The 12,786-nt window shown below is 40.3% G+C and overlaps 1 protein-coding gene across 2 annotated transcripts in view; it reads right to left on the reverse strand.

Annotated features, from left to right (window-relative positions):
* Positions 1–7,096: 7,096 nt before the first annotated feature.
* col5a1.L (collagen, type V, alpha 1 L homeolog) overlaps positions 7,097–12,786 on the reverse strand; it is a 103,262-nt gene continuing 97,572 nt past the window's right edge. For both annotated transcript variants that reach the window (XM_041572351.1, XM_018229490.2), the window contains exons 65-66: positions 12,376–12,609; positions 7,097–11,571 (exon numbers count right to left, since the gene is read on the reverse strand). In XM_041572351.1, the coding sequence (XP_041428285.1) occupies positions 11,425–11,571; positions 12,376–12,609 (381 nt within the window). In that variant the 3' untranslated portion in view covers positions 7,097–11,424. The remainder of the gene's footprint in view (positions 11,572–12,375; positions 12,610–12,786) is intronic.

The raw sequence follows: 12,786 nt of genomic DNA on the forward strand, positions 1-12,786 counted from the left end.
ATGTTTGTTCACATTAAAGAGGAAAAAACACTACTTAATTGCCTCTACAGCTTGATTTCAACCCAAGTCCCCAAGGGATGAGATCTGAGCCTTGTCACACAAGATCCATCTCTGTCTTCTGCGCCATTTATTGAGCGCAAATAAACGTAAACCACCCAAAAATCATAAAGGCAAAAAAACATCTTCAAATGATTAAAGGGACCTCTGCCATTGACTTTTACATGAATTCAACAGTTTCAGCTGAAGTATTTCTGGATTCTGGCTCTTGGCAGCTTTAGGGAATAATAAATCTCCAAAAATATGAGTTTTTTTCCCTGAAACATTCTAGCTTTTTAGTGAAATGAAAACCCAAGTGGAGGTTTAATAAATAAGCCCTAAATGAGGGTCTTCATGTTAGGAGGTTATTACTTCCAGGAGTGGGGGATCAATATGGGGGTGCACGTATAGGTTGGTGGGAGGAGATCCATGTTCTCGGGGTGATGTGAACACGTAGTTTTGTTTCGTCTCTTTATTGACGACCTCCTGTTTGTATGGGCAGCTACTGGAAAGCAATTTGAGAAATGTGTCAGTGGACACATATTTTGATTTTAAATTGTCTTACATTGACATGGAATATGGACATTTTATGGGAAGGACTTAATAATAACCCGTTATTACATCAGAGAATTCATACCCCCCAAAGCCAATTCTAAGCAACTTTTCAATTGGTCTTCATTATTTATTTTTTTATAGTTTCTGATTTATTTGCCTTTTTCTTCTGACTCTTTCCAGCTTTCAAATCTAAAAAAACGCAAGTCATAGGACTTGTGCTCTGATAAACGTCAGTCAACTTCAGCAGCCAATCAGCAGCCTATCAAGAGAACAATGGGCAGCTAACAAGAGAGCATTGACCTGACACCTCTGCTGACGGATTTGTTTGTGTTGTTAAAATTTTAATTTCTATATGACACTGTTTATATTGCAAATAATTCACATTACTATTTAAAATGTTATTGTTGAACCAACAGCTTTAGTTTCTCCCCTTCCCATTGTATTGTACTACGACATGGGTCGTGTCCAGGCTCCACCTTGTGGTATAACATGAGAATAGCACCCAGGCAATAAAACCCCTGCATTTCTAACTTGGGTGCTATTCTCATGAATACCACAAGGTGGAGCTAGAGCACGACCTTTTTATAAAGAAGATTGTATTTTGCTCTGTTTTAAAGTTTTGTGTTATGTAATAAGAATGTATTACTTTGTTATATTATTTTCTTAATAAACAAAATACAGATGAATTGTGCTTGGTCCACCAGGAGATCTTCTGGCATTTGGTGAAGACATCAAACCAGGGACATCCTGAAGCCTTCACCTAATGGACAACCCAGAAGAATCCCTCTCCCACTTCTTCATTAGAGAATCTCAAGAGAACTCATATCAGGGTTGTCCAACTGCCCTAAAAAGCAAGTCCAATCTCTTTGTATAAATTGTTCAGTGATCAGGCCAAGGGACCTGCTACAAAAATTGCCCAATACTCTCAGCTGTGCCGTCTCCACCCAAGAAAATCCCTCGCAAACCTTGCATATTTTCCGGCGGTTTGAAAACAAAGTAATTAAGGCACAGTTCACAGTTGCTTTTCCTTAATTTGTCCCTTGAAATACGAAAATCATCTGTGAACTTCTTAATGACTCCCTTACGTGGCATAAATGGTTTGGAAATGATTCTAAATTTCACATATTCTCCAATAAATACGGTACACTCTGTGCATTTAAAGTGCTCTCGCTGATGAATAATTACATATGCACAAGTTTCTGCTGCAGCATCTCAAGCATTTGGGTAAATGGGATGTATATGTGATGAAGCCTGTGCTTTAGAATAACTTCATTTCCATCCTTTCATCTCTTTTTTGGTAGTATTGCTATTAAACCTTTGGCTAGCAGGTACTTGGTGGCACTGGAGACTACCTGATGCTCATATGGGCATCTACTTAACGCCCTGGTTCATGGATCCAATGGAGATCATCTTCTGTGCCCCTCATGGGCCTGCAATCTCACTGACTTTGGTGATCCAGGCTTATTTACCCATTGGGTGGAACAATGATGCCAACTTAACAAGTGGTGAATTGAAGTCATGGACTTTAGCAGAAGCAAAAGGCTGGACAGGACCCACCAGATGGAAGTAGAGTCTTCATTTTAAACAATGGGCTAAGGGAACTGAAAACAGAACTGTAAGGAGCCAATGGCTGCCTGCGAGTAATATCAGTTCTTGCTAATAGTTTATAAGTCTAAAATTCTGGCTAAAACGCTTCTATGAAATTGAAACATGTTGCACTTTCACCAGATCTAGGGTTGGTTTGAAGAGTCAACAATAATGTGTTTTCTTTCTTTTGTGCTCCATCAAAGAAGGTGGAATTGTTTGCCCTCATGTGGACCAGTGTTGAGGGGAGTCCAGGGTGACTAATGATATTATTGCACCCCCTCCCAAGATGGATCCGGATGCAGGCCAGTCCACGTTTTCCAGTCTTCCTTTTAATGACTATTTACTGAAGTATTTGAGATTAAAAAAAAGAGGAAACAAGCAACTCGTAGCTTCTGGTATCTGTAGATTTGAGTGCAGCTCTGCGACAGACACATGATATGCCACACAAATAAAATTAAACAAGCCAATTTGGGCACCGGAGAGCTGGCACTGAACCCACTTCATTCACTCGTAAAGCCGGAAAAGCCAATTCTGCATTGTGCCCCACTCGTCTCTAGGGGGCAGCAGCACAGCAATTAACAACACATAGACCTTGGCCAGACTCTTCTGTTCATCATCTTGACTTTTTCTCTCCGTTCAGTGCTGATAATAAGGAGATGTTTGGCAGGAATCGTTACTCACACGCTGCTATTATTTGGCTAAAAAAGGTGGCTGTAGTGCAGCCTGTTCCTTCTGAAGTCTGCCATAGATAGGGGATTTCTTACACGCTGAGCACAGTTTGGGGATCTTCGTGTTGGCTCAGTTCTGACTGCTCTCATTAACGCATGAATAATGGCGATTATACTGATGAACCTATAACCTCCATCCTTCTATCTCTAAACCTTATCACAGCCTAAACCAACCAAGTCCTATTCATCATTCAGACACATAAAGACTCACCACAAACCCATAATTAAAGGAAAAAGTAAACTCCACTGAACAGAACCACCACCTAAACCACCATAAAATAGCTCATGTCCATGTACCCCTTATCCTAAGGGAGAATTGCTCAACATGTTTTGCAAGAGCTTCACTTTTGCTCCGAATATCAGGTCCTGGCTTCTAGTAGGGTCCATCATGTCCTGGCTTCTAGTATAGTCCATCATGTCCTGGCTTCTAGTAGGGTCCATCATGTCCTGGCTTCTAGTAGGGTCCATCATGTCCTGGTTTCTAGTATAATCCACTGGGTCCTGGCTTCTAGTATGGTCCATCATATACTGGTTTTTGGTTTGATCTATCAGGTCCTGGCTTCTAGTATAATCCACTTGGTCCTGGCTTCCAGTTTCTGGGGTTGCCATCTTTCTTGCTGAAATATTCTAGCCATTGGGGGGGGGAAGAGATGTGACTGTAAATGTCAGGGTGATGATGTAAAAGGGGCCGGCAAATAATGAATTGAGGCCACTTGAGTGAATGATATGTTGGGTGTGGGGACAGCGGTTCAGGAGAGGAAAGGTTGACATGGAAGCAGCGATTGACAGAGATCTGGGGGGCAGAACAGCAGGTAAATACAAATTTTTCAGCAAATACATTGACAATAACTTTGTAATACTGGGTCTGGCCTTGACTTGTATTTTACCAGTGACCATTTAATTGCGTGTTCCCCAAAATGTTCTTGGTTCTGTAAAAGGGGTGCTTAACTTTATGTATTTCGAAGAATGGCTAATTCTAATCAACTTTTCAATAGGCCATTATTTTTACTTATAGTTTTTGAATTATTTGCCATCTTTTTCTGACTCTTTCCAGCTTCACGTGGGACCCATTTAAAAGAAACAAATGCTCTGTAAGGCTAAAAATGTATTGTTATTGCTACTTTCTATTACAAGTCCAAATGCCAAAAACTCTAAAAAAAAATTTACTATAAAATCCAAACTTTTAGTGGAAAAAAAATACTAAATTTTTTAAAATTTATTTTACCCCGAAGATGGAAAAAGTCAGAATCTGAAAATCTGGCATCTCAGACCTACTAAGGTTATAGATATCCTATTTGGAAGTGTCTGTGGTCTGCAGTGGAATTAGCCTGAAAATACGACTATTTTTGGATTTTTGGGAAAAAAAACAGAAAAAAAACAAGAAAATAAACCAAGCAATTTTGGAAAGACCACAGAAAAAAAATAGAGCGATTCAGATTTTTGCTCGATTTTTTCGGGTTTGTCCACGATCCGATTAAATCGTGATTTTTAATAATAAATACGGTCACATTGTGAATTCTACTTTGGTCTGACTTTTTTGATTTAAAATTCGGACTTTGATAAATAAGGCCATGTGCCAGGCCAATGCCGAGTTACAGATGATTGGCATGGGGGTCAGTGAGTAGCCAGTGCCAGGCATTAGGAATAAGATGACCAAGTGGTTATCTCTCTATTTAATTCCAGTTAAACTCAGTTTAGGTCGAAAACCCACTTAGGAGAACCCATCCTGTATGTTGATTCTCTGACCGGTGCCAGGATGCCCAGCCAACATTTCAGCTTTAGAGCCTGGAGCCAACACGCACATTTAATCTGTTTGTTTTTAATCAGTCGGGACTAGAGGTGCCACCAGACCCAGCCGGTAAAGCAAAGCTTCATGAAAGTGCTATAAATAGGGAGGAATGATAACAGAGACTGGAAGGGCAATGGAGTTGGCAACGCTCACCAGGCAGATTATGTTTCTAATGTCTCCCCCCATGGAACTATAAGGATTCCAACTCTTGAGCTGTGCCTTACCATGACGCAACACGTGTCCCTTTCAGCACGTTCTTCTCTTGGTTCTTGTGCTCAGTACATTTAGACGGGCATCTTGCCTGGCATTATGTGCCGTATGTAACCACTGGATGAAGCTGAAATAAGATTAATGTGGTTAGACAAGTTTTATAAGAATAAACAATGATTTCTGGCTGGTCCAATGATTCCTAGTTCCAGTAATTTCAGCAGGACGTGTCTTTTTGCCACCAGGGTTGTCCATAACGTGAGCAGTTGATGCCAGCAGGTATATTGGATTAAAGTTCCCCATATACAGGCAGGGCAGTGTATGGGGCCCTCCAGTGGGCTTCCCCAGTTTGATATCGGACAGAAAATCGAACAAATGGTGATTGGACAGGTTTAAAAATCAATTCATTGTGATCCGATTGTTAGGCCCTAGGAACCTGATCAGATCCACCTGATAATGCCCATCTCAAGGTGGCCATACCAGGGAGAGATCCGCTTGTTTGTCAACTTCGCCACAGTTCTCTGCATCGATGGCCACCTCAAGATGTTTTTCCTTGATTTATAAAGTAATACCGATACTGTACCCCCATAAGACTTCAGCGCATTAAAATCCCCCTCCCCTAGACTTCATTGTAAATTTGTTACTAAATTGCAATTGGAAATTGGCAATTGGAAATTGGAAATACTGGGACGGGACCGGTCATCTAGAATGCTCAGGACCAGGGGGTTTTCCAGATAACGGACCTTTCTGTTATTTGGATCTTCATATTCCTGTAATTCAGAGCTTTCTGGATAACAGATCCCATACCTGTACACAGAAACCACAATTTTACATCCCCTGACTTTGTTTTGCCGCATTATACATAGTTTTTTTTGTGGTCCCACCAATATATATATATATAATGCACAATTGCTATTTGTCCAGATTTGACCCGAACAAATAAGGAAAACCGGGCAGGATCTCCCTTGATTGACATGGCGATCAGTGATTGACATGTCATAACCCCTCCTCCATGATGTCTCTCGTTCCACCCACAATGTCACTGACCCACCCTCTAACATCATGGCTCCACCCTCTGCCTTGATCACGGGCCACGGAAATGTGGCAACCCTATGCACAATACATTTGCCCGATTTGACACGATTTTTCTTCCTGGCCCCTGAAAAAAAAGTATACTTGCTATGGTAAATGAATAAAAATATGTTCATAAAACCTTATTAAAGATAAGTAAACATTAAAAAACACTGATTAATACGAGACTCTATATTCAGCCAGTGATAGAAATGTTTTTATATTGTGACCGGAGCTTAACCTCTGCAGAAACATTCAAAAAAATTAAAGAATAAAATAGAATTTAACATTAATACCCCTGGGAGGGAAAATATAGACCCATTTATATAATAAAAATATTAACAATAAATGTGTAGCTTTACAGAGCATTTGCTTTTTAGATGGGGTCAGTGACCCCCATTTGAAAGCTGGAAAGAGAGTCAGAAGAAAAAGACAATACAAAAACTATAAAAATAAATAAATAATTTAGACCAATTAAAAAGATACAGACTAAAAGTTTAACTTAAAGATGAACCACCCCGTCAAATAAAAAATAATTAGAAAATTATTTTTCATATTTTGGGCTAGAGAAACAGATAAAAATGAAATAGTAAAAAATATCTTACCAACTAATTGAATCCTTCCCTCGCTGCCCTTACAAAGTACTTTTTTCCCTTGTTATTCTAGTTATTAATAATAATAATAATAATAATAGTAGTAGTAGTAGTACCTGCTCTGAAAGAACACTGTTCACTCCCATGGAACAAAAATACATTTAAAAAAAAAATCTTTATTATATTTAAAAAAAAAAACAAAAAAAAAGTAACCAGGTAAGAACAGTAAACTTGCTTTATTGAAAACAAAAAAATATTTAATTTTATTACACAGGTTTAAAATATCATTTTTAAAAAAAAAAATTAAAAAAAAAAACCCTTTGAGGGAACCTCAATTAAAAATTTAGTACACGGTGAATGGATTTCATTTTTCTTTTTCTTTCATGAAGAAGTGGACAATTTGCGGCTTCTCATCTCAAAATTAATTTATAAATTTGATTCCCCCGACATAATTCAAGTCATATAAAAAAACAAAACCAGGGAAGATGAAGAAAACGGATAGAAAAATAAAATGAGACCAGAAGAAGTGCTGCAAATACAAGAAGAACGTTTATTTCGGTAAAGATCCTGTATGTGGTCTCGTGAGAGGGGGGGGAGGGGAAGACATTGAACAATATTGAGCGAATGAAGAATCACATGACCTAGACAGTATCACATTCATTTAGGTAGAAAATACACCTTTAAGAGCTGATGTTTTTATGCGCAAAGACGTTTTAGTTCCTTGATAAACAATTACTTAAACAGAAGCCGTAGATGGGAAAATGGAGGGGGGTTTATTGGAGAAGCAAGTTGTCTCTTTAATTCTGGGCTTTCCTTTATGACAGCGCTTACACAAAACCAGTAAAGACTCCCTGCGACCCTTTAAATGCCCTTATCTTTTCCCTCTCTTTGAATTAAAGACTGTGATCTCAAGCCTCCTATGAGCTGCTATTAATGGATCCTAGCCAGGCCAATTGCTTTAGGTGGAACCTTCTCGTCCCTTGTTGATCATCATCTAGTACATCCCATTGCTTCAGTTAATGCCTCCTGGCCTGTTTCCCCCTAAATAATAAAAGTGTTCTAGTCCAGCCCATTGCTTCAGTTAAGGCCTCCACGCCTTTTTACCCCTAAACCACAATGAAAGTGTTCTAGTCCGGTCCATTGCTTGAGCTACAGACTTGCTGTTCATCCCTGTGGGAGCTTCAATGAAAATGCTCTTAGGAGGACCAATGACTGTGCAAAACACAACTGGAATGAAAGCAGAAAGTGAAGCTGTAGGCAAGACTATAGAATACTGAAATGGGGGAGCAGAGAGAATCCAAACAAGCCAATGAACAAAACCAGAGATCTTTGACTCCTACTTGTACTGTGAGAAACCTTCAGCTCAAGAGATGGGTCAGACTAGGATACTCTGGTGCAGCATAGATGTGGTTGGAAGTAGTCATTACAACTTCAAAAACAGCGAAATTCAATTTCAATGGAATTTTTTATGGGATCAGTCGTAGATATCATCAAAGAATAGACTTTCTTGTGGTGAGCCATCATCCTTTGCATGATCTTCTCAATTGCTCCCACCAGCTTCATGTGTTTTCCATCATAACCAAGATCCTTTAATGAGATCTGAGGTGCTACCAGAATAGACAGATGTTCCGAGTGTATTTAACAGTTCTTTTGACCACACATTGCTTGAATAAACCTACCGCACTGATAAAATATTATAGATGCCTTGGTTTTAATGTTTAATTCAGATGGGAACGTCTGGCATTCAGCGTTCCTCATCAACGTATACCACCGAGTTTTCCAAAAGTCCAGCTCATCGCCCGCACAATGAATCGAGGGTCAACGAAGACGCATATGCTTGCAGCTGGAAAAAGAAACATTTTGGCGCCATTATTTATTGGGTTGGTTTTTACAAGAAAGATTTGTGTTGCAGCCACTGGATTTGGGAGACGGCAGCTCTGAGCTGAAAAGTTGATCTGCTATTGAGAGTGCCAGGAGGCAGCCAGATGTCATTTGGAAACAATCAGATAATTGTAGTAAAAGCTTTGTGTCTTCTACATGAAACTGGACGTGATAGCGCCCAACACTGCTCATATAGAAACACTTACTATGTGATGGACTGGCTTTCTCTGGGGGGAATTGCGCTTATCCGCTGCCCAATATGTTTCATTAAATAGAAATACCGGAACTAAAAAAAAGATGCTTCCATCTCCTTACTTTCTGTTTCACAGTGAAGATAGGAGATAATGTTGTATCTGCTCAGAGGCTTGTTAGCTATGCATCACAGACCCTTTCACAAGTGCTTTGTTCAGAAATACACCCAGATTTAAAAACGAATGCTAATTAAGTCCCACATGTGTCTTGTAGGGTCTGCAGCCTGCATGCAATGCGCCTCTGGATGGAAATTAGAGTACGGCGAATCTCTAGGGACAATGCTATTTTAAGACTGTCAGATAGAACCCTTATCTGCTCCATTTGTCATGGAAAAACTGAGGCTTTCACACCGTGCCAAGATGGTTCCTGAGATAACAAAGATTATTGCAAGATGCCTTAAATGCTGTTGCATCTGAGTTGTAATTTAAAGAAGACATGAGTCATTAGGGCTCGACTGCCCGAGGCGTCTTGTGTCTCGGCAAAATCTGTACCAATCACTGCTCCAGGGTCTCAGAGATGGGACCGACTCATTAGTAGCTCAGCTTCTGAACCAAGATGTTAATGGCTGCCTTTGTGGAAGGGTAAGTGGCATTGTACGTTGATCATTAGGAATCTACCTAATTTCCAATTTCTTAATGTTTGGGTGCAGGATTGAGAGACGGCTTGGCACAGAACCGTTATCTAGCACCGTGGGGAAATCCTCTATAATTCCCAGCGAGGGCTACATGTAGAACACAACTGGGGGATTTTTTTTGGGAGCATTCACACTTAGAGCGCCTCATATTTATCATCTGTGCATTTGGGGGTGAATTCATTGATTTTTGTTTTTTATTGTGATCAGAAGAAGGGTGTGCAGTCATTGATCTCTTTGTTCAGCAGCCCGCCCCCCAATGACCCCACTTCTACATCAGTAAGTAGTGGATTACCCAATACTCATAACTAGAACTAGTTAATTAAGAACACACACCTTCGACATTGAAGCAGTGGATATGTCACACATTCCTTCCCATAAATGAAACAATTCCAACACTTTTTGTCCCTTTTTTTATTTGGTCAGTGAATTTCACCATATTAACCTCTTGGTACAGTACGTGTGTCTGGTAAAAAGTTCATGTGGCAAGAACCGAATTTGGGCTGCTCTCCTCCCCACTGTCGTCACACAATCTGCACTACTGGGGGGGCAGCACAAGAGAAAAAAGGCCATCTCTTCTTCAATGTTTTCAAACAAAAATACATAAGTTAGCACCACAAAATACAAATCAGTATTGGAGTTTTTGAGTACAATCCAGCATGACAACACACAAACAACAGACGGAGCGATAACACAAAGCGGAATATTTCTGAATGGGACGTTGCCACAATACCGTTTTCAGATATTTTTCCTTATTTTTGTTTATTATTAATAGAATTATCTCATATCTACACAGTTTATGAATACAAGAGCAGCATGCACTATACCTCTCTTCTAACTAGAGATGGGTGTGTGAATATGGGTAAAGCAGTGGGAGGCTGGTCCACAGATGGAGCACCATTAGTGATTTCATATAACACATAGCACCACAGGGAGAAATGAACAAGAGGGAGAAATATAGCACCTTTTCCATACATATAAACATGATATGCTCTACTGTAGGCAATCTCCCACTGAGTGACAAGATACAGAGCTTTTCAAGAAAGGAGGGTGGGTTACCTGCTGGAAGACCAATCACAAGCCGGGCTTTCCACTTGGCTCAGGTCAGACCTACAGCAGTGGCTTTCCAGTTGGAAACAAAGATTGAAAGAGCCTCCCTTTGGGTACATTAACAGACTCCATGCGGTTTTTGGAAGCCGTTGACCTTGCTCTGTCACAAGTGGTGAAGATTATGAGTGTTTGTGCTTTGTCTGGTTTTTTTTTTGGTCACAGTTCAGTATCCCTAAGGATTGGGATGGAAGCACAGTTGTGTCAATAGTTACAAATATTCTCCCTGATATCAGTTTCAGTCAAAACCCAGGCAAGCGATTCTGCGCCAGACAGGCAGTTTATTGCAACACCCTCTCGTACTCAAAGGAGCTGCCAGCCTCGTATGGGTCTAGCATTTCAGGTTGAAACCGAGTGAAAGAATACCTGGCACCTTACCATGCCGGCGGATGAATTCAGCATTGAAATTTAAGCCATATGCAGGGTTTAAAGACAGGAAAAGTAATAATATTCTTTACCATCCCCACCCGCCCCCCAAAAATAATAAAATATACAATACAAATAATTACTTACAAACATACAAAAATATAAGCACCTTTAATACAACGGGACAAGACTCACTGTGCCGTTTCCTTGACTTAGGCTCGAAAAGGGCCGTCCCCATAGTGTTCCAAATTGACGTCAGGCTGGGATAATGCTTTTCAGGCCTACTCTAGTGATAATGGACCAAAGGACGCGAGTCTCAGAGACCATTGTTCTTTTATATGTGGGTTATAATGGTGTGATGCTGTATAGGTCATGTGATTAAGTCATGTGATTCCATGGCTGTGTTGGCAGTTGGTGGTCCAGGCTCAAAGCCATTGGGAAGTCTTGTTTTTTTTGTTTTTTTACCTTTCACCGTCTTAGTTTCAGAATGTGCATGTGAAAAAAAAAATATATATATAGAACTTTGATGAGGTTTCAAGGTTGCTCATTTGGAGACTTCTGATTTGTGATTGGCCTCTTTTCTCTTGGCTGATTTTTAATATCGCAACTCTGGGGGTTTTTTTAGCCCATGAAACACACTGGTCCCACCTCAAAGCCGAATTTTTGTGCCGGATCTCGAAAGTCGTGGAACATAATATCCACAATAGGGGCCTGTTCCACTTTGGTTGTGTCAAGTTCTAGAACAGTCTTTTGATGACCTTTCTTTGACTAGAAAAAAAACAAACAAACAAGTTTCAGCCATAATGTGCAAAACAGGGAAAGGATTTGTACAGCAAACTTATTTTTTACTCTGACAATATGTATATTTAAACAATAGGACAGTGACGTTGGTCTTCTAATGGTCACTCTTGGTATTTGGTCATCCACGGCTCCATTTCTCATATGGTTCTTTAAGACCGAGGAATTAAAAATCCTATTGGTTTTATCTTCCATCAATAGTTCTTTCAGAATTCTACCCCACAATCACCACCACATTATCTCCAGGCCTAGATTGGCCTGCCAGCCTAGGCACATTCCTACCACCACTTTCGGATTTCCTTCATAGGCCTATTTAACATTAAGAATATTTATTAATTCATCAAATTGCTGGGAAAGTGACTCCTTGTCACTCAAAGGGCCTAAGGACCCGGTTACCCTAAACATGTGACAAACCCCCAGGTTACAATATGGCTACATGGAGCATCATTGAGAGGAAGAGGACAGACTGGGTGTGTAACCTTGGGGGTGTGTCACATGTTTAGGGTAACCAGGTAATTTATTCAATAGAATTTGCCCATTGATAAGTAAAGTATTGCCAACACCACAGAGACCTGATTATGGGTTCCTATTCATTGCTATGGCATTCCTATAGCCTAAAGCTGATCAACATGTTACTGTACAAATGCCAGTCAAATTGATGGAGGATATAAAAGTCTCAAACTACAGTAATTTTGCTATAACACTAAATCATTGACTGTTCATTAGATATGGAGCCAGACTCCATGTTGGAATGGGTTATTTAGGGTCACTTACCGCACATGCATCCACAATGGCTCGAATGTAAGGACTGTTGTCGTGTGAAATTTCTTCGTCGTTTGACCCCAGGAAGCGAATGGCCTTGTCATGGTTGTTGGTGGTGGCATCATGCCATGCGACGGACTGGTAGCAGTTGTAGGTGATGTTCTGTTTCACGGAAGCACTCAGAAGCCTCAGGAACGTCATCTGTACCACTCCAATGGGATGGCCATCTGCATCCACGTAGGATAACTGAAGGCAGTGAAAGAACAGAGAGTGAGCAAAGGAGACCAGGCAGGTGTAACGATGACTTTCCAAGTCATGTATGATTGCTTCCTTAACCGTGTATGGCTGAATAATAGGCTTATTGACACGTTTATTGTCTCTGAACTTCTGGAGCGTTGAGGCAAAGCCTACTGAAGACTGTAT

Source organism: Xenopus laevis, chromosome 8L (assembly GCF_017654675.1).
Source record: "Xenopus laevis strain J_2021 chromosome 8L, Xenopus_laevis_v10.1, whole genome shotgun sequence".
NCBI lineage: Eukaryota > Metazoa > Chordata > Amphibia > Anura > Pipidae > Xenopus > Xenopus laevis.